Genomic DNA, 27,093 nt, shown 5'->3' with positions numbered 1-27,093 from the left:
AAAAATAACATGGCGGCCTGCTCTCAAAAAACTATGATGTTTCTCGATGTCCATTTAGAAATAATGTCAAAGCTCTTACAAAATAATTACTACAACATTTGAAATACGAAAAGTATTACATTAGAAGAAGATTAGATTAGAATAAAAATTCAACGTATTTTTAAAAGCTCTACACACACAACGAAGTGAATATACAAAACTATATACAAATACCATTTTCTTCTGTGTTTCTGAAGAAAATTGGAAGTCACATGAAACCTTGCACTTTGAGAACCATGTCACTTACTTTTCAGAGTCAAATTGATATATTTTTTTTGTATATTTTAATGATATTTATTTCTCACTTGTATCTTGAATAATTAATATGTAATTTTTTATTGTATATTACGACAAATAATTAGTAAACTTTTTAAGCGTATAGCTTTATTGTAGTTGACCTGAGAACTGTACATTTATAAATTTTACTTAATATACAACCGTTTCGAGCAACAAGGCAAAGTTTTCTGATCAATAACTTACTCCCTGAAAATACGGTATAACACAAATCGGAAGTTGATACAAAAATTCGAAATTTTACTAAAGAAAGATTGGAGGTTTTTAATTTATACAATTTTCACAACTCTTATTTCAATTATTTATTCTACCCATCGAAAGTTTTTTGAGAGCAGGCCGCCATGTTATTTTTCTGAGTCATTAACAAATTGGTACTCTGGCATTACGAGCAATTATTTTTCATTGTACGGGCTAGTATGAATTTCAAATCAAATCTCTATAAACGACTATTATATTTTGTGCACTAAGAATAACATATCGCACTTATTTTCTAGAATCAAATTGTAATCAGTTTTACTTATATGTATGTATATTCAATGTGAACTTGCACCTTGAATAAAATATCACAGTTACTTTTCATGGTAATATATTGTGACGACCCGTTTTGTCGTCACTAGAAGCCGCGCAAGCACGAGGCCGACCGTCCGCCCGCGCTCATATAAACGGCCCCTGTCGGGGCCACCACACATCGAACACGTGGGAATTTGCCTTTTCGCCCCACCCGACCGGACCGCCCCACCCCAAGCTAGTTGGAGGGGGCTGACCGACGGGTATATAAAGCGGCGCAGCCGAGACTTCGAGACCAGTCCCGTCCTGGTCTCTTGAGCGTACTCAAGGACCACTCCTCACCTCCTAACCATCCCGGGCGACGAGCGTTCTCGTCGCGTAAGCCGAGCGTCCTCGGTCACCGGATCCTCTCCGAACAGCACCCCGGTCGACGAGCGTTCTCGTCGGGCAGGCCGAGCATTCTCTCTCGGTCTCCGGATCCTCTCCGAACATCACCCCGGTCGACGAGCGTTCTCGTCGGGCAGGCCGAGCGTCCTCGGTCACCGGGTCCTCTCCGAACAGCACCCCGGTCGACGAGCGTTCTCGTCGGGCAGGCCGAGCATTCTCGGTCTCCGGATCCTCTCCGAACATCACCCCGGTCGACGAGCGTTCTCGTCGGGCAGGCCGAGCGTCCTCGGTCACCGGATCCTCTCCGAACATCACCCCGGCCGACGAGCGTTCTCGTCGGGAAGGCCGAGTTTCCTCGGTCGCCGGATCCTCCGAGAGCCACCGACATCTTGCGGAGCTCGCCCTTCTCAGGGCGCCCGAATCCAAGGCGGTTTACGGAGCTCGCCCTTTTCAGGGCGCTCGTATCCACGCCGCGTTGGGTAAATCTCGTCCGCCACGCTACTATCTTAGTTATAAGTCGTGTCCGCGTCCGTATGGTTTGGTCGCGTTCGTCGCGTTATCATTTGTAAACCTTAGTTATAAGTCGTGTCCGCGTCCGTATGATTTGGTCGCGTTTCGTCCGTCGCGTTATCATTTGTACACTCTAGTTATAAGTCGTGTCCGCGTCCGTATGATTTGGTCGCGTTTCGTCCGTCGCGTTATTATTTGTAAACCTTAGTTATAAGTCGTGCCCGCGTCCGTATGATTTGGTCGCGTTTCGTCCGTTGCATTACTTGTATTCCTTAGTTATAAATCGTGTCCGCGTCCGTATAAGTTGGTCGCGGTCCGCACTTCCTGCGATTCTCCTCTGTACGCGTAGACTAGATAATAAGCCCACTCTTGCAGGGCGGCTTCAATAAACTCTGTTTTTACCAGAACGATTGGCGTGGTTATTGCGAACCTGAGTCTCCCCCCCCCCTCTTCTCTTCCCGAATCCTGGCACCGACGAGCCGATCCGTGGCGTCGGGAAAGGAGCCCCAATTTGCACGAAATTAAAAATAATTTTACTTCGGATAATTCGGATAATAATGAATGTAGATCCAATTCGCACATAATTTTAAATAATTCCGCTTCGAGTAATGATAATGATGACTCTGGGAATGTTAATTTGAATAATACTCTTTTCGAAACACAAGAGGCAAATTTAACACAATCTAGTGAAACGAGAATCTCCGAATCTGATGTTTCTTTAAACAATGTATTGCCACACTTTATCAGAGAGGATAATAATTCAGAAAACGAAAACAATGATTTTGAAACATTTTTAGTACAATGGGCTATTACGCATCGTATTTCTCATGTAGCTTTATCACATTTATTGTCTGGTTTAAAAAAAGTGCATCCAATTTTTTCTAATTTGCCAAAATGTGCAAAGACATTATTACGTACACCACGATCTTCTAACGTTATTAATGAGATATTTCCTGGTCAATATTGTCATTTGGGTATGGAATATAGTATTTTGCAATTTTTATCTAAAAGTAATAATTCATCTTCTATTAAAATTCAAATCGGTATTGATGGTTTACCAATATCTCGATCCAATTCAAATCAATTATGGCCCATTTTAGGTCGTATTATGCCTCACGGGAAAGTATTTCTTATTGGTTGTTATTTCGGCAAAACCAAACCAGCGGATGCAAATCAATTCTTAGAACAATTTGTAAAAAATGTTACAGTTTTAATTAATGAAGGCATAACTTATAACGAAACAACATTCCCAGTGTCGATACATTCTATCATTTGTGATGATCCGGCTAAATCTTTTATTACGCTTACTAAAGGACATACTGGTTATTTTAGCTATTCGAAATGTACAATTGAAGGTGATTTTATCGCTAATAGAATTTGTTTTCCCGATTTTGATTGGCAAAAAAGAACAGACGCTAACTTTCGTAATCAAACCCAAGAAGAATACCATCTCGGTCGTCCTATTCTATTGAATATTCCAAATTTTGACATTGTGTCTCAAATTCCATTAGATTATATGCATTTGATATGTATCGGCGTTGTTAAGAAGCTAATAAAATTATGGATATGCGGTCCTCTTAATGCTAGATATTTATCCTCGCAACGAATACAAAATATTTCCAAATTTCTTCTCGATATCAGGCATTTTATTCCGAAAGAATTTGCGAGAAGACCGCGAGAAATTGAAGATTTTGCACAGTGGAAAGCAACCGAATTGAGACAATTTTTGTTATATACCGGTCCCGTTGTATTGCAAAAAGAATTAAAGTCTGATGTATTTTCCAACTTTCTCACTTTGCATGTTGCTGTTCGTATTTTATGTCAAAATAATAGTACGGCTAAATATATTGAATACGCGAGCAAATTATTGAGATATTTCGTTGAATGTTTTATTAAAATTTACGGGCCCGAATTTGTGTCTCATAATATTCACGGGCTTCTACACATTACTGATTGCGTAAAACAATTTGGGCCGTTAGATACTTTCAGTGCCTTTCCGTTTGAAAATTTTATGAAAGAATTAAAATCTATTTTAAGAAAATCTGAAAAACCATTGGAGCAAATTAGCAATCGCTATGCGGAAATGAGTTTTTGTAAAGTAAATTCTGACAATGTTAATATTTCAAAAATAAATGTAAAGAATCCACACGAGAGAGGACCGCTAATATCAGGTTGTTTTAATCCACAATTTTCGAAGATTGAATTTCCTCATTTTATTATTTCAGTCAAATCTCCTGATAATTGTTGTCTCATAGATAAAGATATCGTTTGTTTGGAAAATATCGCAACATCGAGTGAAGGCAATTATATTGCAGTAGGTCGTAAATTTAAGGTTGTCGAAGAACTTTATAATAATCCATGTAGTTCTGTTCATTTGGATATATTTAAAGTGAGTAAATTATCTGACATTCAAGTCTGGCCTTTACATAAAATTAGATCTAAATTTATAAAATTGCCATATAAAAATGAAAGATATTTCGCAGTAATACCGCTTATAAGCACCGCACATTTATAATATTTACATATTGCGCTCCGCTTTGTAATATCTTTTATAAATAAAAAATTAAAATAAATTGACAAAATTTAAATAAACTGACAAAATTGTGGTTGAGACAACAATTACATATACATAACAAATGCATATACATAACAATACACATATACACAAAACACATCTATATAAATTGATTTCTTTTTTTATTACAATATTACACGCAGAAGCTCTTTTTTAGAATCGCATTGGAAGATGTCGAATCAAGGCTTTGTCGTCGCAGAATTCCCGGATGGTATTCAAGTAATACCAAAAATTTGGTTGCAAAATAAAGATAAATGCAAATATCTCTCGCATTTTAAGACAGATATAAAAATCCGAAAAGCGGTAGAGAAACAGGAGATACCAAAGTTTGATTGGCCCGCATTAGAAGTTATAAGAATTTTTGGCGAATATTGTAAGTACTATATTTAAGTATAGGGTTTTACTGACTTTTATAAATATTTTACTTATTTATAATATTTAATGTTTATAATATTTTCAGCGTCCTTACAGAAGGCTTATGCGAAGGCAGAGAAAGCTTTATACACGTCAGATATGGACACGGAAAAGGAAGCAAAATATTACCGAAAACATAGAGCGAGAAAAATTTACTCTTCGTCGGAAAGCGAAGAAGAGTCTGGTGTAAATTTGCCACCTGCTCCATGTCCTCCTGCAAAACGTAACGTTATAAGCATTTTCATTGCGCGCGCCCGCGTGTGTGTGTATATATACATACACACACACGCATTCAATGGGTGCGTTCCGTTATGCACTGCAAGTACTGACAGTACTACCAATAGCGTTCCGATATAGATAGCAGTGCACTGCGAAAGTACTATCATGAGTATATGACGTCATTAATTTTGACGTTATTTCCTGTTGCGATTACTGCAACCGGCGAGGTAAAGCACTCGCAGTAATCAAGATGGCTACCTCCATGTGTACGATGGAACTAACTTTTAAATTCCATATCTGAATATAATGATACAATATTTTTAACGTAATTTTTACATTTTATTCTAGGTATTTTAATTTGTCGTCTCATTTCATTTATTAATTCCATTTCCAAATCGCTTTCACTTGATGACTCACTCGAATCATATATATTCTCGATTAAATTATATGTAATTAATGCAATAATGGTATTATCCATTTCACCAATTTTTCACTCGATGATTATTAGCGAAAAAGGTTAGTTAAAAGTCTGCTGAAAGCGTACTGTAGTGCGTTCCGTTTTACTATTTTGCAGTAGCTTCAAAGTGCACAAAATTAAAAAGGAACGCTGTCAACAGTACACTTGCATGACGTCATAGTGCCAGTACTTGCAGTGCATAACGGAACGCACCCAATGTATATATATTTTCTTCATTAAATATATGTATGTATATATATGTGTAAAACTCTCTTATATCTCTTATATTTAACATATTGTATTATATATTTTATACATATATTTACACATATATATTATACATATATTTTATTTTATACACACACATACACACGCACGCACGCACGCACGCAATATTCGTACAACGTCACCTTCGCATATGAAAATTTTTTATATGAGAATAAGCGTTCATGTTTGTCAGTATAATTACAATTAGCATTACTATACACATAATTGTATCTATAATATATATATATTGTTTTACCGACCTAATTTGTCTAATTATAAGACGTCCTCGCGTTACTCGGGTAAAATATATTAATATATGTATAATCTGGAAAGATTTTTTTCGTAGAAACCGAAAATGGAGCGAGAAAATTTTTCGTATGCGAAAATGATGCTGCGCGATCTCTCTGATTGGTATATATTTTTAACTGTGTAAAAGTATATACCAATCTCACATACACACATACACGCACGCACGCACACGCACACACACACACACACACACACACAACACACAACACACAATTTTCGTTCAGCGTCATCTTCGTATACGAAAATTTTTCATAAGAGAATAAGCGTTCATGTTTGTCATCATTACAATTATCATTACTATACAAATATTTGTATCTATATATTATTTTATCGACCTAATTTGTCTAATTATAAGATAATGTCCTCGCGTTACTCATCGGAAAAAAATATATATATGTATAATCTGGGAACATTGTTTTTGTATTGAGACCGAAAATCAAGCGAGAAAAGTCTTCCTTTTGTAAATTCGGTATGTTATCTTTCTTTGTCATTCTAGGAGTTATGTAATAAAGGTCGCAAAAAAATTTATATATATATTGAAAATACACTTGTAGTAATTTTATATTAACATATTGTATTATATAATTATACTTTTATTTATAAACGTTATCAATAAAAATATATATTCTATTATAAAAAAATTGTCTACGTTAATTTTCATTAATTATTAGGAGATATTTATTTATCGAATTAATTTCTAAATTGTTGAATGTTTTTTAATCATTATTTATTTATTTGCGTACTTGTAACAGTAATTTTATTAAAAACTAGCTAATGTATTTTTTGCAAGATTTAAAGTCATTTCAAATTCAATACTTTCTATTTTTAATTAAAAAATTAAAAATTTTTTATATTTAATAATAAATTTTATAAATATTACAGTTTAATCTAAAAAGTTTTGATTCATACAATTTGTTAATCTTGCTATTACTATTGTATTATTATGTAAGTATATTTTTAAAAACTGTTTTAATAAATGTTACGTATATATAAGTTGAAAATTGAATAATATATATATAATTACAAATTTTTCAATATTTTTTAAAACATTCTCAGAAATAAGAATTTTAAATAAAACTTAATTTTTGTTTTATTCAATGCAAGGATGTATAAATCTATCATATATCCATAATAGATGTCTAATGTACATCCATGATGAATTTGTAGACGATATCTATTGTGGAGATAGTATGGATATCTATTAGAAATCCATCTGTTGTCCACCGTGGAGGTAGAGGTCGCATGGAGGTATGGAGGTTATATGGACGTCCATTGGATGTTTTGTTCCGTGTGGGTTAGCACCAACACCAAAAAAAAAAGAAAATTAAAAAATGCGAAATTAAAGAAAACAGGACACTAACAAATAAACAACTAACACTAAAATAATCTTAATTAAAAAACTAATTATAGTTAAAATTAATATGAAAGAAACAAATATACTAAACACGCGTACACAACACGTAAAATTTATTTATTTCAAGGAAAAACAGCGTAAAGCGATCTCTATCGTATTATAACTCTGAGCGTATTATGCGATGCAATCTGTGGCACAGCGAGTGGACTGATTGTCGTATACAGATTGCAAGAAACATTTGAACTAAAAAAAATTGAATATCTAAATTATGTGTGTGGGCGTTTGCATTAATAATTAAATTCCTTGCAGAATTAAAAAATAATTTATTTTATATAAGATAGGCAATAAGAGCCAAATCGCGGATGACAGTGCGTTATTCTAAACGAAACTAAATTTTTTCGTTAGAATTAAATACCTGTGCACAAGGCACCAAATTTTTACTTGGACACGGCCAAGATATAAAATTGGAATAATCTCTACAAGAGATTTTTATTGGAAGAGCAGTCGCCCGGCAAGCGAAAGGTCTCGGGTTCGATTCCCGATTCTGCGACTTTCGGATCTATATTTTTCTCTCGCACTTTATTTCTTTAGGGGGAATAGGGGATACATGGAATTAAAAATCTCTTGTAGAGATTATTCCAATTTTATATCTTGGCCGTGTCCAAGTAAAAATTTGGTGCCTTGTGCACAGGTATTTAATTCTAACGAAAAAATTTAGTTTCGTTTAGAATAACGCACTGTCATCCGCGATTTGGCTCTTATTGCCTATCTTATATATGTTAAATTTATATTTATATATTACAGAGCCTAGTTAAACTCTTAATAATTTATTTTGTTCCATTACAAAAAAAATTATCAAATAATGATATATTGATTATTACACATTTATACACATAATAACTTATTTGAAAAAAGTGAAAAAAAAATCTGAAAAAGGCAGGGGTTTGAACTTGAAATGTCCACGATTTCAGCTCGTCATCTTAGTTGCTCGGCTACGCATGCTACTTGACGTTCTTTTATACCGGCATGATACATTAGGCATGGAAACTTTAAATAATTGTACATTATTGCACGTTGACATTGCACTTCATATTAATAGAAGCGGCGATAAATATTAAATATAATATAATATATATTAAAAATTACATTCCAAAATCCAGGTGGTCGAACAATTAATCGTTCTTTTTATTTTAATTAAAATAAGATTTATATATTTCATTACACATATACATATATATATATATATTTTAATAATTATATTTTAGTTTTTATACAAATTATATAAATACATATATATATATATATATATATATAAAGAGAAAAGATCGCACATATACAGAATGAATACGTGATACTGTGTTAACACGAAAATTATGGGCGTAGCACGGACTCGCACCAAATACAAACTTTATCGACCCTGCCAGAAAATGGGTGTGCAGTTAGTTCCGATATTAAAAACGGGTGCGAGGGGCGCTTCAAGCAGTCCCGTAAAAACGGTAACAGCCAAAACGCCGGCCTGGCCGCTCTCATCTTTCTCTCTGATACAAGCATTTTAATCAATAAATATAGTTAAATATTAATATTTTATAATTCCCCGTTCCGCTTTTCCGCTCAAAATGTGCTCCATGTAATATAAGGCAATCAAAACAGACGGAATGGAACGCGCGGAAATGCGGGACTCTAGTAAAGTTTAGTTACTTTCTCTTCCGCGTTTCCGCGTTTCCGCGCGTCCATGTAATCGCACCCTAAGGGTCAACAGGCGACATGGTGGAGACGCCTATCGGGCGGCCAGAATTACGGATTTGTTCATCCCATATATTAGCCAAAATACTTAATGAATCTTATTAAATTTACGATATTCTTAATCAGTAGGATTGTCCGCAGGTCGGCAAAGATTGATTGTTGTGTATGTATATTTATTTATATTGTGATAAAAAATTGTTACCAATTTATATATTTTTAATTTTATATGCTACAGAAATTTTTCTCTTTGTTGTCTACGTAGTGACGCAATTAAGAAGTAATAATTTTATGTGAAAACAATGTTTATTTTTTGTAAGTATATACATGCTTTTATATTTTGAAGGTCACCAAATTTTTGTGCTTACTACACATTCATTATTAATAATTATTATAATAAATAAAAAATTGTGATAAAAAATTGTTACCAATTTATATATTTTTAATTTTATATGCTACAGAAATTTTTCTTTTTGTTGTCTATGTAGTGACGCAATTAAGAAGTAATATTTTTATGTGAAAACAATGTTTATTTTTTGTAAGTATATACATGCTTTTATATTTTGAAGGTCACCAAATTTTTGTGCTTACTACTTACTACACATCCATCATTAATAATTATTATATATTTATAAAAATTATATATTTATATTTTATACATTATATTTTATACATTTAAATTTATATACATTATATATTTAAAAAAATGTTATTAAAATGTAACGTGATTATTAATAATTGTTAATATATGTTTCAGATAAAGGACAACATTATTAATAATAGATGTACAATTCATGATATTAGCAATGGATGTAATTGCCAATAACACAGTCAAGGCAGATATAAACCTTAATATTTTAAGGCAGATGGAAAAAGATCTTGATATGGATGAGAAGATCTCTATATTATTTTTAATAGCAGACGATTATGCAAATGCATTTACGGATATCTTTAATCTTTTTCAAAAAGCAAAGACGGAGGATTCATACATGATCATAGATTATGTGAGACAATATCCGAACAATTGGGAAGATAAAGTTTTAGAATCGTTATGCGTTCTAAATAATCAAGAAGTTATAAGGAAATTAAAACTGTCATTTGAGAATTTGGACCTGCAATATGCTCCAAATTTCACATTCTATTCAAAAAGTATAAACATAGTCGCAAAGTGCTTATACAGACTGTGCGAATCTTTGAACGAGAGTGAGCAAAAATTATTACTAAGTTATGTTAAATCTGATATTCCTAATTATAAATCGTTGCTAGATGATGTAGATTATCTTGAGTTGCATATGCTTTATTGGATGCAAATTAAATACATGACAATTTCAAAAGGTGTGTTTAATTTATTATGGGCAGTAATTTTAATAGACTAATTTTAATATTATAACTAATTGTGCATATGAATTTTATTATTATGATTTTTTTATATATTTCTCTTTTAGATCAAAATCATAATATGGAAAAATTATTAAAACATTTGGAAAAGTTTAAGGATTTAAAAATAATTTCTCTCAATTTGGAGAAATTTGAAAATCGATTGCATGTTGATATTCATGGGAAGACTGGAGCAAATGACAAAAACTATGTTCATTCAAATTTTCCGACAGAACCATCTCTCGCAGAAAATAATAAAGAGAAAATACAAATTATTAATAATGGATTATGTGTGATTATAAATCAGAAGTCTTTTGGAAGAGAGGTACTATATTAACATTTATTCTCAAAGAAATTATTTTTATTTGTATTTCTTTTTATTAATTACTTAATTTTTTTTTAGTATGAGACGCGACTTGGAACTGATGCGGATTGTATTAATTTATCTAAAACATTTAAAGCTTTTGGGTTCCAAGTTAAGATATATAAAAATCTAAAGAGGAAAGAAATGATAGAAACAATTAAAAATATTCCAAAAGACTATGGTAACAAGTATGATTGTTTATTGCTTTGCATCTTAAGTCATGGATATAAAGGTAAGAAAAGTAATTATGGCAAATATTTAATGTAGTAATATTTTTTTCTATCCCTCACAATATATTAAATATGTAAGTCTTATAAAATGATGAGAGTAACATATATATTATACTGCAAATGTATTATATTTCATGAAAAGATTCTAATATATATATAAATATAAAAATAAATACAAATAAATATAAAATAAATATAAAAATTCAAGTAGAAATTAATTGAGAGAATATTTTAAGAAAAATTGTTGTGTCTACTTTTTTTACACTTGATTCTTATTAGCACATTTTTTACCTGATGTATTACATTCACCTTTTTGTATCACATATTTATTTTCTACACTTTATTAAATATATTTAATAAATGGAGAATGACAAGTTTACATTATAGGAGGTGTAATTTCATCAGATGAAAAAGAAGTTTCACTGGAAGAAATTGAAGGAGCTGTTTGTTGTATGGAATTGAAAGATGTTATAAAAATTGTTGTTGTTCAAGCTTGTCAAGGAAAGACACGTGGTAAATAAAAAAAATTGCATAAGAGAAAAAATATACATTTAAAAAAATTAAATATTATATATTATAATAGAAAATTTCAAGATTTGATCAGAATTAGAATTTTGTAAGATACAAAAACTACTGAAAACTCTATTCTGTATGTAAAATATTTAAATTTTTTATATGCCTCAATGTTCAATATATTAATATCTTCTCTCTCTTAATAATTAAATATATATATAATAAAAGCATTTTATTTTCAGGAAGTATAAATAACTGTTTGACAACGGACGGTTTATCCGATTCTGTACTTCAATTAAAAGATGTACGTCAGTTTACAAAATTTTTATTATTTATATCGACAATACAAGGTTTTGTTTCAATACGTCATATGGAACAAGGTAAACAATGTGACGACTGGTACTTAACTATATTATTCATAATTAAATTTTTATATTCTTTATTGTTAATTAATATTCTATTTATTCCATTCAGGTTCATGGTTTATACAAGAATTTTGTGACGTTTTCAAAACTTATGGGAATCAGTTATCTTTCCTCGAGTGTGCGAGAAAAATAATTAAATCTATGCGAGAGAAAAGTGCAATAAAAGATGGGACTCAGATTGCACAATTGCCAGAGATACGCAATTATCGTTTAGACTCAGACTTTCAGTTAATGACTGCAACTGCCTCTGTACTTTAAGTATAGTAATTAGTAATGTATTTGAAATGTTTTTATTTTATATGGACATATTATGATAAGTAAAAAGATTATTGATTTGTCAAATTAATTTTTGAAAATGACATAAGATAAATACTCAGATATGAAAAATCAGAAAAGATAATATTAATTTAAAGAGTAATTATTTATTTTAATATTTGCAAAATTTATTTATACATTTTAAAATATGGTTGCTTTAAGAGTCTATTGAACACTTAAATTTATTACATATTTATCTTATGTATTTAATTATAATGAATGACAAATATTAAAAATGTGTTTACAACTATTTGTAAATGCAAGAAGCATTTTATATATGAAAAGTATAAACAAAAGGTTTTATTTAATGTTATTAAGATTTATGTGAATAATATAAGCATTTAGAACATTAATAATAATATAACAAAACGAAAAGGATATATATATAAGGTTTGATATATAAATACAAATTTATATAGAAAATGGCTTAATAAGAGTCAAACTTGTTTAATATTATATTGTGTATCAAGTGCGGAAAGTTGACAATTGTTCACTCATGTGGGGTGGTCGCACTCGCCTTCGGCTCGTGCGTCCATCCTCCGCACTCGTGATTAATTGTCAACTTTCCGCACTTGATACACAATATACTATTATTTAATTTTAACTTGTTTTAGTTTTTTCTTTGGATCTGCAGAGCAGATTAACGAAAAATTTTATTCATTTTGACATATGTTTATATATATATAAATTATAAGATTATGCATTGACAATTAGAATTATTGTGGCAATTGCTTCTGATGTTAATTATTTCTAATTAGAGTTTATTAGTATGTTATTGCACATTTCTGTGTTTTGTTGAATTGAAGTATGCCTCAATTATTGTGCGTATCACAAAGAAATATAGAAATTCAAAGATTGACATGAGGCTGAAACCAGCAAACAATCCGAGTAAACCGCCGAATGATGCTAAAAATTAACAGATATTTTTAACATTATTCGACTATTTTTATATAATGTTTTGTTTAAGTAAGCATGTTTCTTACCGAACAAATTACGCCAACTATAATTGACTGATTGTCGATATTGAAAGGCGACTAAATCATTGAAGAATACATGTATTATACTATGATTGCGCATGCTGGTGGCATTACTACAAAAATATAAGAATAATATATTATTAATATATATTATAAATATATTATCGAGATAAAAATGCATGAATATATTTAAATCTGTTCAGGTAGCAAAAATAATTATTTTGATCAAATTATTACCAAATAGCAAACTGACATCACTGAACGTCAAAATGATGTCATTTTGACGTTCAATGACGTCGTTAAAATTACGTATTTTTGCTACCTGGACAAATGAAGAATCTACATAGGTCGTACAAGAATTAACATTAATGTTAATTCAGGTACAACACATTTAAATTCTGAAAATATTTTAAGAATACTGTAAAAATGATTGCGTAACTTTTGGAACATTCAAAAGAGAGACGAGATACATATTACAAATAAGTATTAAGAATGCAACTACATATGTCTAAGTTTTTCTATTTTTCAATAATACTGAAAATATTTTTCTAGGATATAAGTATAATTTTTAGATTATATTTTGATATGTGTATATATATATTATTATTAGTATATATATATATATATATATATGTTTAAGATGTCATATATATATGTTTAAGATGTTTCTAAACTTTATCGAAAAGGCGCCTCCAAGATATCTTCGAGATTTTTTCAGAAAATATGTTTTTATGAAACATTTTTTGAAAAATATATAGCTGATTATATGTGTGTGTGTGTGTTTCTATTATCGTTTGTTTACAACATTTATTATAGTTATAGTTGTCTCTTGGACATACATTTTTTGGATAAGTGCCTTCTTATCTTAATCGTATATATAATGTTGCACAAGAAATTAAAAGACAAATTAGCAGTAATTGTTATATAACGTTGAAGATGTTGGGGCAGGTAAAGCATTATATAGTCTATCAAAGATTTATAAAAAATTAAAGATTTTTACAAGTTAAAGACTCTTCTCTCAATTCACATCTCACCCAATCCTATTTTCAAGTAAGATTTATTTTTTGGAATAGAAGTAGTCGGAACAAAAGAAATAGGAATTTCCTTATAAAGTAAGATAAAAGTTTGCGAAAATATATGTGAAAAAATATGTGTAACTTTTGTGTTTTGAGCGACTGAATTGATTTTTTACCGAGGGTTCTTTGAGAAACCTTCTTCATTAAAATAAAGAGTAGGATCAAGCGTTCCAAAGGAGCTTTCTACAGAATAATGATGCAGAGAGCAATCTGGTATGCATCCGCAAGGTCCTTTTTTAATACTGCTTAATTCTTGGAGAGATTTTGATAGATTTTGGTCATGTTGACTCATTGGCCATGAAGTATCGAAAATCGCTAAAAAATAAATGTAAACGTAAAAAACAAATATATGTAAAGCAAAAAAGCTTAAAGTAATGCTTTTTTAATCACTTTTATTTATTTTTATCTAATTAGGTGATTTATGGAGAAATAAAAGTAAAAAAAAAATGTTTTTAACAAAAGTTGTACAGTTTTCAAAAGAAGCAACGTGGCAATATTAGTCTGTTAGATAGATAGAATTGTCAAAATTAATTTTTTTAAATGTTATAGAAACCTTCAATTTTTATTACAATTTATATTGTTCTTAAAGCTGACATTTAGATATTTTTAAAATCCTACTAAAGTTTCTCGTAATTTTAAACTCTAACTATGAAATATCTGGATCATATATATATACTATATATAAAATAAGATTAGTAATAGGAATATTTTGAAAATATAATATAAAAATAAAATATACTATAAAAATATAAAATGTTTTGAAATCGCAACTATAAGGATATTAATAAAAATTGAAAGTTTCTAATAAAAAAAAACATATCTTTGACAATTCTATTTAAAAATAAATTTATATTGTCACATTCCTTTCTTCTAAGAATTTTACAATTTTTATTAAAAATGTTTTTTCAAAATCATTTAACTTTTATAATTTTTTATCTGTTTTTATATACATATCTTTTCTACGTAAAATGAGAATGCGATTATATGTTCTATAATTAGAGTTAAATATAAAGTATGCTGGTGTAAAATTGACTATTAAACATAATTTTTTTACAGATAACATTTAGAAGATATAGATAACATTTTATATTTGATAATTGAGTGATCAAATGTAAATGGATGTATTTACTTACGCACTTACACTTATATCTTTTTAAACATTGGACGTCTCTGAGATTACATATTCTGGTACCTGGAGTAAAATATATTTATTTTGTTTTACAATGTACAATGTATATTTTAAAGAAAACCAAACAATCGTAAAAATTCTTTTTATTATTTATGTATCTATTAAGATATGGATACATTTAATAAATATTTGATTGTATGGACATGGAAATTATTTTATACAATATGTTAATTCTCTTGGACATACATTTTTTGAATATGTGCCTTCTTATCTTAGTTGTATATACAAAGTTGCACAAGAAATTAAAGGATAAATTAGCAGTAGTTATTTATGTGTTCTTTTAGAAATGTCGATTAATATTTGCTAGTTATAAACAAATTGTAAAAAATTTGTGTACAATTTGTTTTAAAAGAAAAATTAATTTACTTTAAAACTTATTACAAGTGTCTGACTAACTCGGAGAATTAAAAAAAAATTTACAGATAAATTACAGAATTATTTTAAATAATATATTGAAATAAAATAATTAAAATAAATAAAATAATTAAAATAATTAAAATAAAATAATAAAAATAATAAAAATAAAATAATTCATTATTCATTTTAATAACATAGATGATTCAAAAACGGCACATAGGTATGATCAAATTTAACTTAAAGAAGTGAAAACATAGACTTTTATTTTATACACACGATAAAAAATATTCTAATTATTTTTTTCAATCAAAAATAATAGTTTTCGATAATAATAATTTTCTATTTTTTGTATACTTACGTGTTTTGTGTCTACTTACTATTTTGTGGAAAGTAATAAGGGATGCAACCGCACTTTATTTTTGTAAAAGTAACTCGACATTCTGCAATGCAGTTGTGATATGAATACGTCGCGAAAGTTAAATTTCTAGCTTTGACTTTTGAATATAATATTTTGTTTGCCTCATCGGTAAATATACATTTTCGTGTAGAAACCGCCAAATTCTTCACTTCGGGTTTTGAATACATTACCGAGGGGTTAATACTCACGAAATGTTCGCTATTTAATTGTACTAATTGCATTTCGGCATTAAAATCTGGATAATTGAACGGGTGGTGTACCATGACCTATGATAATATATATTTATTTATTAAATTTAGTGAATGACATTTTTAAAATAATGTAAAACTCTGATAGAATTTTACGAGTAATACTAATAATAATATATATTAATTATATAATAATTATATAATAATTAATAATAATAATAATAATATATAGAAAAACACTCTTGGATATATATATATATATATATATATATATATATATATACATGGATATATATATATATATATAAAAACAAAATTTAAAAAATTTTTAATATTTAATCTTTTGTCAATAAATTATTATTAACATATAAATTTAATATTAATTCCAGAACACTAAAAAATAAAAATGATGACAATTTTCATTAAACTTAGATATAAAAATATATATATAAAATGTAATGCAAAATTAATACCTAATCAAACCATCACATACCAATGCTCAAGCTCGTATGACAATAAAAACAATGATAAATTATTAAATTAAGGCCATGTGTAACGAGCAATACGATATTATTTTATTATTTAGAAGAAAATTCTTAATTTGAAATAATAATTACACAAACGTTTCGAGCTCTACTTGCTCCTCTTCAGTGCGCAAAAAAAATAGTGATAATAAATAACGATAATAAATAAATACATAAAATTCTAATAAAAAATCCGCAATACATAGTCAATATAAGTTATATAGTTAAGTCATAGTTAAAACGCAAAATATATTTACAATGAATTGAAACCATTAAAATAGTTCAACAAAGTAAGAACCCAATTAGAAGCAGAATGATTCGTCCGGTTATTCATAAAATATTTTAGAATTATTAATAAAAAAAAAAAAAAAAAAAACTCGGAGTGACACTTATACATTACTCCAAACGAACCACTTATCGTTATTTGACGAAAGTCCCTCGATCTGGCAATGATTATGTCCATCCTCTCCAAATTATTTGATTACCACAAAGCACCAAAGAATAAAATTGATAGTGTACTGAATAAGTTTAATAGTTACAATCAACGACTACAATTTACGATTGAATACAAAATTAATAGAAGCATAAATTTTCTAGATTTAAACATTAAAATAATAGATAACGTCATACACTTAGATTGGTTTCAAAAAAAGACATGTTCAGGTAGAGTACTAACTTTTTTATCGAGTCACCCTATGTGCCATAAAATAGGAGTAATTTATAATCTTATTAATAGGGCATTGTTATTATCTCATCCCATATATCATAAGACAAATTTAGAACTGTGTATTAAAATATTATTGGACAACGGTTACCCTATTCATTTAATCTTTAAAGAAATAAATAAGAGAATAAGAGTTTTAAACAATGGACAGTTTAACAACAATAGAAAAAAAGAAATTGCAGAAGATAATAGCAAGAAAAAATTTTTCGTCATTCCATACATTAATAACATTTCTGAGACAATAGCATCGACAATAAAAAAATCAGATTTCAGAGTAGGATACCGTTGTCTAAATAATCTTAACAAATTAATTAAAGTCCACAAGGACAAAAACGTGCATAACAATAATAATAATGTTGTCTACAAAATTAATTGTAAGGATTGTGAAGCTTCGTATGTTGGGCAAACCAAAAGAAAATTACGCACTAGACTAAAAGAGCATATGAATAATATTAAATTTGATTCCTCCAAGCATTCTGTGGTCTCTGAACATATTATAGATAAAAAACATGCTTTTGATTGGGATAACGTTAAAATACTTGATATTGAATCTAATTATTATAAAAGACTTATCTCGGAAATGATACACATCAAGGAACAAAGGCATGGTATAAATAATAACACAGACACCGAATTGCTTAACAACGCGTATTTCGACATTCTAGAAGAAATATCGAATTTTTAGACTTATGTAAATGTTTATTTTGTGAGATCTGACACCTATTTATTCGACTTTTTAAAAGACTAGACAACAGTCAAGTACTAACAATAAGGCCAACAACAATTAGAAGCATCGTCATCTCAAGTTATTCGGAACAATTTGTAAGCATAAAGGTTCAATATTTTAGTATTTAGTTTAATTTGTAATTTTTAATCTTTTTTTTACATACACATTAGTGGAATCCTATTTTACAATTGAAGAAATTCTCTAAATTCAGTTAACAAATATCAAATAATTTGGAGAGGATGGACATAATCATTCCCAGATCGAGGGACTTTCGTCAAATAACGATAAGTGGTTCGTTTGGAGTAATGTATAAGTGTCACTCCGAGTTTTTTTTTTTTTTTTTTTTTTTATTAATAATTCTAAAATATTTTATGAATAACCGGACGAATCATTCTGCTTCTAATTGGGTTCTTACTTTGTTGAACTATTTTAATGGTTTCAATTCATTGTAAATATATTTTGCGTTTTAACTATGACTTAACTATATAACTTATATTGACTATGTATTGCGGATTTTTTATTAGAATTTTATGTATTTATTTATTATCGTTATTTATTATCACTATTTTTTTTGTGCACTGAAGAGGAGCAAGTAGAGCTCGAAACGTTTGTGTAATTATTATTTCAAATTAAGAATTTTCTTCTAAATAATAAAATAATATCGTATTGCTCGTTACACATGGCCTTAATTTAATAATTTATCATTGTTTATATAAAATGTAATTATTAATTATTGTTTTCAATTTTATTTTAGAAAAAATTGTTTTCTAAATAAAATAAAAAAATTTTAATATTTAAATTTGACAAACACTAGAAAATAAAAACGATTATAGTTTTATTATACAAATTTCTTTACATTGTGATAATTATTGTTTCTAATGATGTGAGAAATTTTATTTCAGAAAAAAGTTTTTATAAATGACTTAAAAAAGAAGAAAATTGACAATATTACCTTTATTCCATATGCTCCGAGAATAGTGGCGTGATAATCATCAGGGTTACCATTTATTATCATAGACATTCCAGTCTCGAACCCGCAGGAAGCACTTCGCTGCATTCTTTGCAACAAGAAAAAACTTAGTAAATGTTAATCAAAAAATATATAATATTCCATGTGATAATTGTATGTAAATACACTAAACGTAAAACTGGATTTTAAAATGTCCGTGAGTTTTATATTTTTTTATTCTTATTTATTATTATATGTTAATCCAGATAGCAAACATACGTCATTTTGACGTCGAATGACGTCATTAAACGTCAAAATGATGTCAATTTGCTACTTGAGAAATAATAGATAAAAACGACGTTTTTTCCCCAACAACTATGTTTTTCCACATATCTAATTTTACTTATACATATTAATTTTTTATATAAGAGTTTTAACAAGGCTCTGTAATATAAATATAAATTTAACGTATAAGACGGGCAACAAGAGCCAAATCGCGGATGACAATGCTTTATCCTAACGAAACTAAATAATTTTCCGTTAGAATTAAATACCGGTGCACAAGGCACCAAATTTTACTTGGACACGGCCAAGATTTTTAAAATATGAAATAATCTCATATTTGAGATTTAATTTCAATACCCCCTTTAACCCCCCTACGGAAAATAAATAAATGAATGCAAGAGAAAAATATAGATCCGAAAATCGCTGAATCGGGAATCGAACCCGAGACCTTTCGCTTGCCGGGCGACTGCTCTTCCAGCTGAGCTATTCAGATCCTTTCGATTCTATACTTTTCTCTGTTATATATATTAATGTTGGTAAACAAACGCATTTTTAAGCCAGCGTGTATCAATATAAGAGTTTTAACAAGGCTCTGTAATATAAATATAAATTTAACGTATAAGACGGGCAACAAGAGCCAAATCGCGGATGACAATGCTTTATCCTAACGAAACTAAATAATTTTCCGTTAGAATTAAATACCGGTGCACAAGGCACCAAATTTTACTTGGACACGGCCAAGATTTTTAAAATATGAAATAATCTCATATTTGAGATTTAATTTCAATACCCCCTTTAACCCCCCTACGGAAAATAAATAAATGAATGCAAGAGAAAAATATAGATCCGAAAATCGCTGAATCGGGAATCGAACCCGAGACCTTTCGCTTGCCGGGCGACTGCTCTTCCAGCTGAGCTATTCAGATCCTTTCGATTCTATACTTTTCTCTGTTATATATATTAATGTTGGTAAACAAACGCATTTTTAAGCCAGCGTGTATCAATATAAGAGTTTTAACAAGGCTCTGTAATATAAATATAAATTTAACGTATAAGACGGGCAACAAGAGCCAAATCGCGGATGACAATGCTTTATCCTAACGAAACTAAATAATTTTCCGTTAGAATTAAATACCGGTGCACAAGGCACCAAATTTTACTTGGACACGGCCAAGATTTTTAAAATATGAAATAATCTCATATTTGAGATTTAATTTCAATACCCCTTTTAACCCCCCTACGGAAAATAAATAAATGAATGCAAGAGAAAAATATAGATCCGAAAATCGCTGAATCGGGAATCGAACCCGAGACCTTTCGCTCGCCCGGCAAGCGAACGAAAGGTCTCGGGTTCGATTCCCGATTCAGCGATTTTCGGATCTATATTTTTCTCTTGCATTCATTTATTTATTTTCCGTAGGGGGGTTAAAGGGGGTATTGAAATTAAATCTCAAATATGAGATTATTTCATATTTTAAAAATCTTGGCCGTGTCCAAGTAAAATTTGGTGCCTTGTGCACCGGTATTTAATTCTAACGGAAAATTATTTAGTTTCGTTAGGATAAAGCATTGTCATCCGCGATTTGGCTCTTGTTGCCCGTCTTATACGTTAAATTTATATTTATATTACAGAGCCTTGTTAAAACTCTTATATTGATACACGCTGGCTTAAAAATGCGTTTGTTTACCAACATTAATATATATAACAGAGAAAAGTATAGAATCGAAAGGATCTGAATAGCTCAGCTGGAAGAGCAGTCGCCCGGCAAGCGAAAGGTCTCGGGTTCGATTCCCGATTCAGCGATTTTCGGATCTATATTTTTCTCTTGCATTCATTTATTTATTTTCCGTAGGGGGGTTAAAGGGGGTATTGAAACTAAATCTCAAATATGAGATTATTTCATATTTTAAAAATCTTGGCCGTGTCCAAGTAAAATTTGGTGCCTTGTGCACCGGTATTTAATTCTAACGGAAAATTATTTAGTTTCGTTAGGATAAAGCATTGTCATCCGCGATTTGGCTCTTGTTGCCCGTCTTATACGTTAAATTTATATTTATATTACAGAGCCTTGTTAAAACTCTTATATTGATACACGCTGGCTTAAAAATGCGTTTGTTTACCAACATTAATATATATAACAGAGAAAAGTATAGAATCGAAAGGATCTGAATAGCTCAGCTGGAAGAGCAGTCGCCCGGCAAGCGAAAGGTCTCGGGTTCGATTCCCGATTCAGCGAATTTCGGATCTATATTTTTCTCTTGCATTCATTTATTTATTTTCCGTAGGGGGGTTAAAGGGGGTATTGAAATTAAATCTCAAATATGAGATTATTTCATATTTTAAAAATCTTGGCCGTATCCAAGTAAAATTTGGTGCCTTGTGCACCGGTATTTAATTCTAACGGAAAATTATTTAGTTTCGTTAGGATAAAGCATTGTCATCCGCGATTTGGCTCTTGTTGCCCGTCTTATACGTTAAATTTATATTAATTTTTTATGTTTTTATTTTTTTTATCTTTTGTTTTAAGTCTTGTTAGGAATGTAAAATATAGTGATGCATCTACTTATTAAATAAAACATTTAGATTAGTTGAGTGATTTTTATAGCAAACTACTTAATATTTTCTCCTAAAATTATGCAAGAGCATTCTAATAGATCTTAAATTTTACAAATTTTCAGTATTATGCCTATAACGCAAAATTTCTTTGTAAAAAAGGTGTTCATACTTTTCTTCTGTTATTTCTGGAAAAATGTAATAATTAAAACTGCAGCACATGCCATCCCGTGAAAAGCTTTGCTTGAAGAATCTGTCACATCGATCAAGCGTGCCTTTCCATCTGCATAATCTCAATAGAGTGCTGCAATTTTGCGAAATCTGAAAAAAGGTAACAATAATTAATTTTTCTTAGAGTAGCAATGCTGAAAAATAAGATGTAATGTAGGGGGGAATTAAAGTGTCTTAACAGAGCTCTCTAGTCTTATATAATTTATAATAATTTTATAAAATCATTAATTTAGTAAATTAAATAAATTATTAAATTTAATAAATTATTAAATTTACACACTAAAGTAATTATTTTATTAGAACTTAGACATTTTTTTAATACTCTATCAATAAAATCTTTTAATTTTTTTTAAATTAATATTAAAAATAGAATATTTTAATATTAAAATATTTTATTTATAAAATGTATGAGAACATAATTTAATAATTTAATAGAATAAAAATTCAGTTTAGATTAATGAATAAATTGGATCATATAATTTATTCATTTTCAGCATGTTTAAAAAATTTATGTTGATTTTTAACAATATTAATCGGAATTGTAAACAAACGGAATTCTCTTAAAGATTTATGTTTGATGTAAAACAAGAAAGCAAAAAATATATATCTTAGAATTTTATAACATATTGTATACAAGAAATATGTTTTTAATACATACCAATTTTACTACATCAAGAATGGACATTCGGTTATCATCTATAATATATTGTAAACGAGTAAGATTCTTCTGGACATCATGTCCGAATGTTCCAGGTATTAACAATTCGTTTATTAATCGCATTTCTTGAATAAGAAATTCTTTTGACATATTAGGTGGTGTTTTCCTACAAAAATGCAGCATAACAAAATAAAAATCTTTATAACAATATTATAAATATAAGTAATAACAAGAATTCTTTCTCTCTCTCCTGAAAAAACTATTCTATTGAAATTATAATAAATTTATTATAATTATATATATTATTACAATAATAATAATAAATTTAATTAATTATAATTATATACATTATATTATTATTTTAATTATATACATATATTATCAAGGATATTGTATAAAAAACGATCAACTGACTAGCGATGGCTTTTATATATGTTATTATTTTATATTTTACGTAGTCTGAAGAGGACTCAATTTGGGGTCAAAACGTTGCTGATTAAATAAAGAACTAATCCATCACTAGCTAGTTGGTCGTTTTTTATACAATATCCTTGATTTTAAGTTTACTGACGCTTAATTGATTTTCTTTGACCTTTGATATATATATATATATATATATATATATATATATATAATATTAAAATTATATATAATGAATTTATTATAATAATTATGATTATATAATTTAATTTTGAACATGCAAATGAAAATGATTACATAATTACTATATCTATTTTTAATATAAATTAAAATTTTTACTATAAAATATAATTAATGAAGTACTGTGCGTTTTGAGGAAAATTAATGAATACTTTTGAAAATTAATGATACAAAATTGCGACATATTTTCTTTTAAAATTAAGTTATTAATGCAATTATTGCATAATCTGTCTAAAATTGAACTATAAAAGATATATTGAAATATCTTAAATTATAATGAATTTGTAATATATTATACTAATAATTTGCTAATTTTTCAATTTTTTAATTTACAAAGAAATAGAAAAAATAGTAAATATTAAAATAATATATTATAAATAAACTTATTTGAGATTTTCTTTTAATAGGTTTTTAATGTGATCAAATAAATAATAAAAAATGAATTTTAGTACAATTGATGATTTCATTATATATATAATTTCCGTAAAATATTTCTATCAGAGATGCCTAAGTAATTTTTGTTTTACCAAAATTTTTGTATAATATAGACATAACAGGGTACTCACAAATTTTTGACAAACTCCTTAGTCAAGTTGTAAGATATGCGATTAATATTGCATACTGTTATTGCAGGAAATGGATAATTCCATATTCCATAATGCGTCGATTCAATGACTGTCAGCGTAGGACGACTGGCATAATAATTCCAAGACATATTCATTAAAACTATAGCACAGCATAATGACGAAAGTACCGTTATCGCCCAAATAATCCTATAAATAATGGTAAATTTGATTTTATATACCCATTTTATTTTAGGTGTACATATACATGGAAAGAACATTTCACTTATTTCATAATTTCCTACATTACACAGTTTTTATAATAATAGCATCTCTATTTTGAGAAATAATTAATGATATCGCACTTTTGACATTTATTTCATTGACATTTAATTTTGTCAATACATTCTTATTGACATTTCTTATTAACACTATTGCTATTTAAATTTTATGATACCCCAAGTAGCAAACTGACGTCATCCGACGTCAAAATGACGTATGCTTGCTATCTAGGACATTTGCAAGCTTCTTTGAAATTGAAATGTATAACTTGTGTATTTATTTATTTATTTATTTATATGTGCATATAGATATTCTTTTTATTTATTTTAATTAGAACCTAACAGAGTTATTAACATATTTTTCATCAAAGTCAAAGTGTATTTAATGCTGAAGAGCAAAATGTGAAATTTATTAAATCGACTAACATAATAAAGTCTCTTCTGATATTAAAATATATTAAATATATTAAAATATATAAATATATTAAATATATAAATATATTAAATATATTAAATATATAAATATATTAAATATATTAAAATATATAAATATATTAAATATATTAAAATATATAAATATATTAAATATAAAATATATAAATATATTAAATATATTAAAATATATTAAAATGTTATAAAAATATATTTTAAATATTTTTATTAAATAAAAAATATATCGAAGGATTTTCTCTTAGATAGGACAGATTAGTCTGTATTTACGATAAAAAAATAAAAATTAAGAAATCTGTACATACCTTTCCGCTTTGGGACGTTCAGTTTGGCTGATGTACTTGTAACCATGTAATCCGGTGTTGGAGCAAAATTCAGCCGCTTGTTTTTTTAGGATACTCCAACATCCTACTTTTGAATACGACGATGCATCTGATCGAATTTGTATCCTGACCTTCTTCATATCCAACCGATGGATCCAGTTCAATAATAGAAGTCCAAGGAGTCTCACAATTTGCGGATGAAGAATTATCAATCGCGACGAGTCATAAATAATATATATGGTTCAAAAGGAAATGGAAAACTATAAGGAACTCTTTTCACGTACACGTCGACGCGTTGACTACTGCATTATCGAATAAATATTGTAGCAAAAGCGCACAGAATGCGATATATAAAGGCACATATAATACAATACTAATGTGCGAGTTCGCGACGTGGCGCATAAAAAATTCATTCGATCTTCCATCGATTGCGCGATAATTTCATTTTTTTCCTTCCTCGTCGCGATTTTTATCCGCGCGTAATTAATTATTAATCTATGGGAATATTAAAGCACCGACTTAATGCGAACATTGTACATTTTTCGTGCCCTTTGTAATTATATACTTTTTTCATATCGTAACGTTCCGTTTGCATTTCGTGCCGACAAAATGTTTTTATATCTATTGTATGAATATCTGTGATAACGATAATGTACTTAGAAAAGGTAGAATAAAAATACCGCCTCTCTTTATTATGCAAATGTAAGTTTTATATGATATTTATTAATGATATTTAGCTTATAACAGGCTTTTTACATAGTTTATTTTTTTTCTAGAAAGTTAATTTTTTTTTATTACAGAGTGAACTAGTTTAATCTTTCCAGTAATTATTCTAAAAACTCATAGCTACAAAAAGTATCTTTAGAATCAAAGTTATTCTGTTTTAAAAAAGTATAGTCAGTATAACTTATTTGTTTCAAATAAAAAAATTATTTACGAGATTTGAAGATCTTTTGTATTAATATAATCGCGTCTTTATTTTTCTGAACTTATATAAAAGTCAGAATTTAATAAATAGCTGTATAATATTTATTAAAGCTTATTTAATATTAAAAATAGGAAAATCGATTTTTTCGAAGGTTAAATATGTACATATATTTGACTGCAAGTATTATTAGAGAAATTATTAAAATACAATAATTATTAATTATCTAAAATAATTATTAGAGAAATAAAAAGTTATATACTTTAAAACAATAAAGAGCAGTCGAAAATATATCTTATTTTTTGCTTGATTTTTCAATCGAAATTCTCTTAATTTTAATTTTCAAGTCAATTCTTTTTAAGAATTAAAAATTCCAACATATATTTTATTTTAATTGAATAAAATTTATACTGCAATAATAGTATACGATATTTTAAAAAGAATATTTTCAAAGTTTAACCAAAGTTCTCACAATTGTAAAATAATAAAAAATAAATTGTAGAGATCAAAACTGTTATATAGTAAAACATAAAAAAATATAATGAGAAATTATTACTATTATTATTTCTTAAATAATGTTTAATTACAAAATCGCTCTCTCGTATTTTATTATCGCTTTGCATTTTTTGAAATAAGAGTAAACTTATAAACAAAACACATCATTTGCAAGAAACAATCGTTATTCAAGCAACAATGTATGTTTGTCCGTGTGACGTGTCGTTTTAATGAGCGAATAGT

General features: G+C 28.5%; 3 protein-coding genes across 8 annotated transcripts; 2 read left to right on the top strand and 1 right to left on the bottom strand.

Moving 5' to 3' along the window:
* The first annotated feature begins 2,250 nt into the window (after positions 1–2,250).
* On the top strand, positions 2,251–5,371 carry LOC114930399 (uncharacterized). Its single transcript, XM_085487449.1, has 2 exons — positions 2,251–4,685; positions 4,773–5,371. The coding sequence occupies exon 1, from the start codon at positions 2,714–2,716 to the stop codon at positions 4,250–4,252; it is 1,539 nt and encodes a 512-aa protein (XP_085343575.1). The 5' UTR covers positions 2,251–2,713; the 3' UTR covers positions 4,253–4,685; positions 4,773–5,371.
* A 3,510-nt stretch (positions 5,372–8,881) lies between these two features.
* Positions 8,882–14,281, top strand: Dredd (Caspase-8 Dredd). 6 transcript variants are annotated; one of them, XM_085487420.1, is made up of 9 exons: positions 8,883–9,238; positions 9,338–9,387; positions 9,561–9,610; positions 9,830–10,407; positions 10,518–10,774; positions 10,853–11,045; positions 11,419–11,556; positions 11,799–11,936; positions 12,031–14,281. In XM_085487420.1, exons 4-9 carry the CDS (start codon positions 9,867–9,869, stop codon positions 12,237–12,239), a joined length of 1,476 nt encoding a protein of 491 aa, XP_085343546.1. In that variant the 5' UTR covers positions 8,883–9,238; positions 9,338–9,387; positions 9,561–9,610; positions 9,830–9,866; the 3' UTR covers positions 12,240–14,281. The 6 variants fall into 6 exon arrangements, with proteins under 6 accessions (XP_085343547.1, XP_085343546.1, XP_085343544.1 ...); XM_085487418.1 differs by having other exon boundaries at positions 9,311–9,387; XM_085487419.1 differs by having other exon boundaries at positions 9,311–9,387; positions 9,534–9,610.
* LOC114934684 (sodium channel protein Nach) lies at positions 12,969–25,717 on the bottom strand. The gene is made up of 10 exons (XM_085487424.1): positions 25,413–25,717; positions 24,380–24,586; positions 23,154–23,319; positions 22,437–22,585; positions 19,429–19,534; positions 16,273–16,579; positions 15,491–15,541; positions 14,466–14,664; positions 13,280–13,386; positions 12,969–13,202 (listed from the first exon to the last, which is right to left on the bottom strand). Exons 1-10 carry the CDS (start codon positions 25,568–25,570, stop codon positions 13,069–13,071), a joined length of 1,584 nt encoding a protein of 527 aa, XP_085343550.1. The 5' UTR covers positions 25,571–25,717; the 3' UTR covers positions 12,969–13,068.
* Positions 25,718–27,093: the final 1,376 nt, after the last annotated feature.

The sequence above is a fragment of the Nylanderia fulva genome, unplaced genomic scaffold (assembly GCF_048542155.1).
Source record: "Nylanderia fulva isolate GAGA-0341 unplaced genomic scaffold, ASM4854215v1 Scaffold55, whole genome shotgun sequence".
NCBI classification, from domain to species: domain Eukaryota; kingdom Metazoa; phylum Arthropoda; class Insecta; order Hymenoptera; family Formicidae; genus Nylanderia; species Nylanderia fulva.
Note: the sequence above shows the minus strand (reverse complement) of the source record. Positions and strands in the feature narration are given on the sequence as shown.

Excerpts from the sequence above, each read along its gene's own strand:
- LOC114930399 (XM_085487449.1), top strand. The coding sequence starts at position 2,714 with ATGGAATATAGTATTTTGCAATTTTTATCTAAAAGTAATAATTCATCT.
- Dredd (XM_085487421.1), top strand. The coding sequence starts at position 9,867 with ATGATATTAGCAATGGATGTAATTGCCAATAACACAGTCAAGGCAGAT. Across the intron at positions 10,408-10,517 it reads ATACATGACAATTTCAAAAG|ATCAAAATCATAATATGGAA; the intron begins GTGTGTTTAATT and ends TTTCTCTTTTAG. Across the intron at positions 11,046-11,418 it reads CTTAAGTCATGGATATAAAG|TTTACATTATAGGAGGTGTA; the intron begins GTAAGAAAAGTA and ends GAGAATGACAAG.
- LOC114934684 (XM_085487424.1), bottom strand. The coding sequence starts at position 25,570 with ATGAAGAAGGTCAGGATACAAATTCGATCAGATGCATCGTCGTATTCA. Across the intron at positions 23,320-24,379 it reads AAGGAGTTTGTCAAAAATTT|GAAAACACCACCTAATATGT; the intron begins GTGAGTACCCTG and ends GCATTTTTGTAG. Across the intron at positions 16,580-19,428 it reads TCGGAGCATATGGAATAAAG|GTCATGGTACACCACCCGTT; the intron begins GTAATATTGTCA and ends ATATTATCATAG.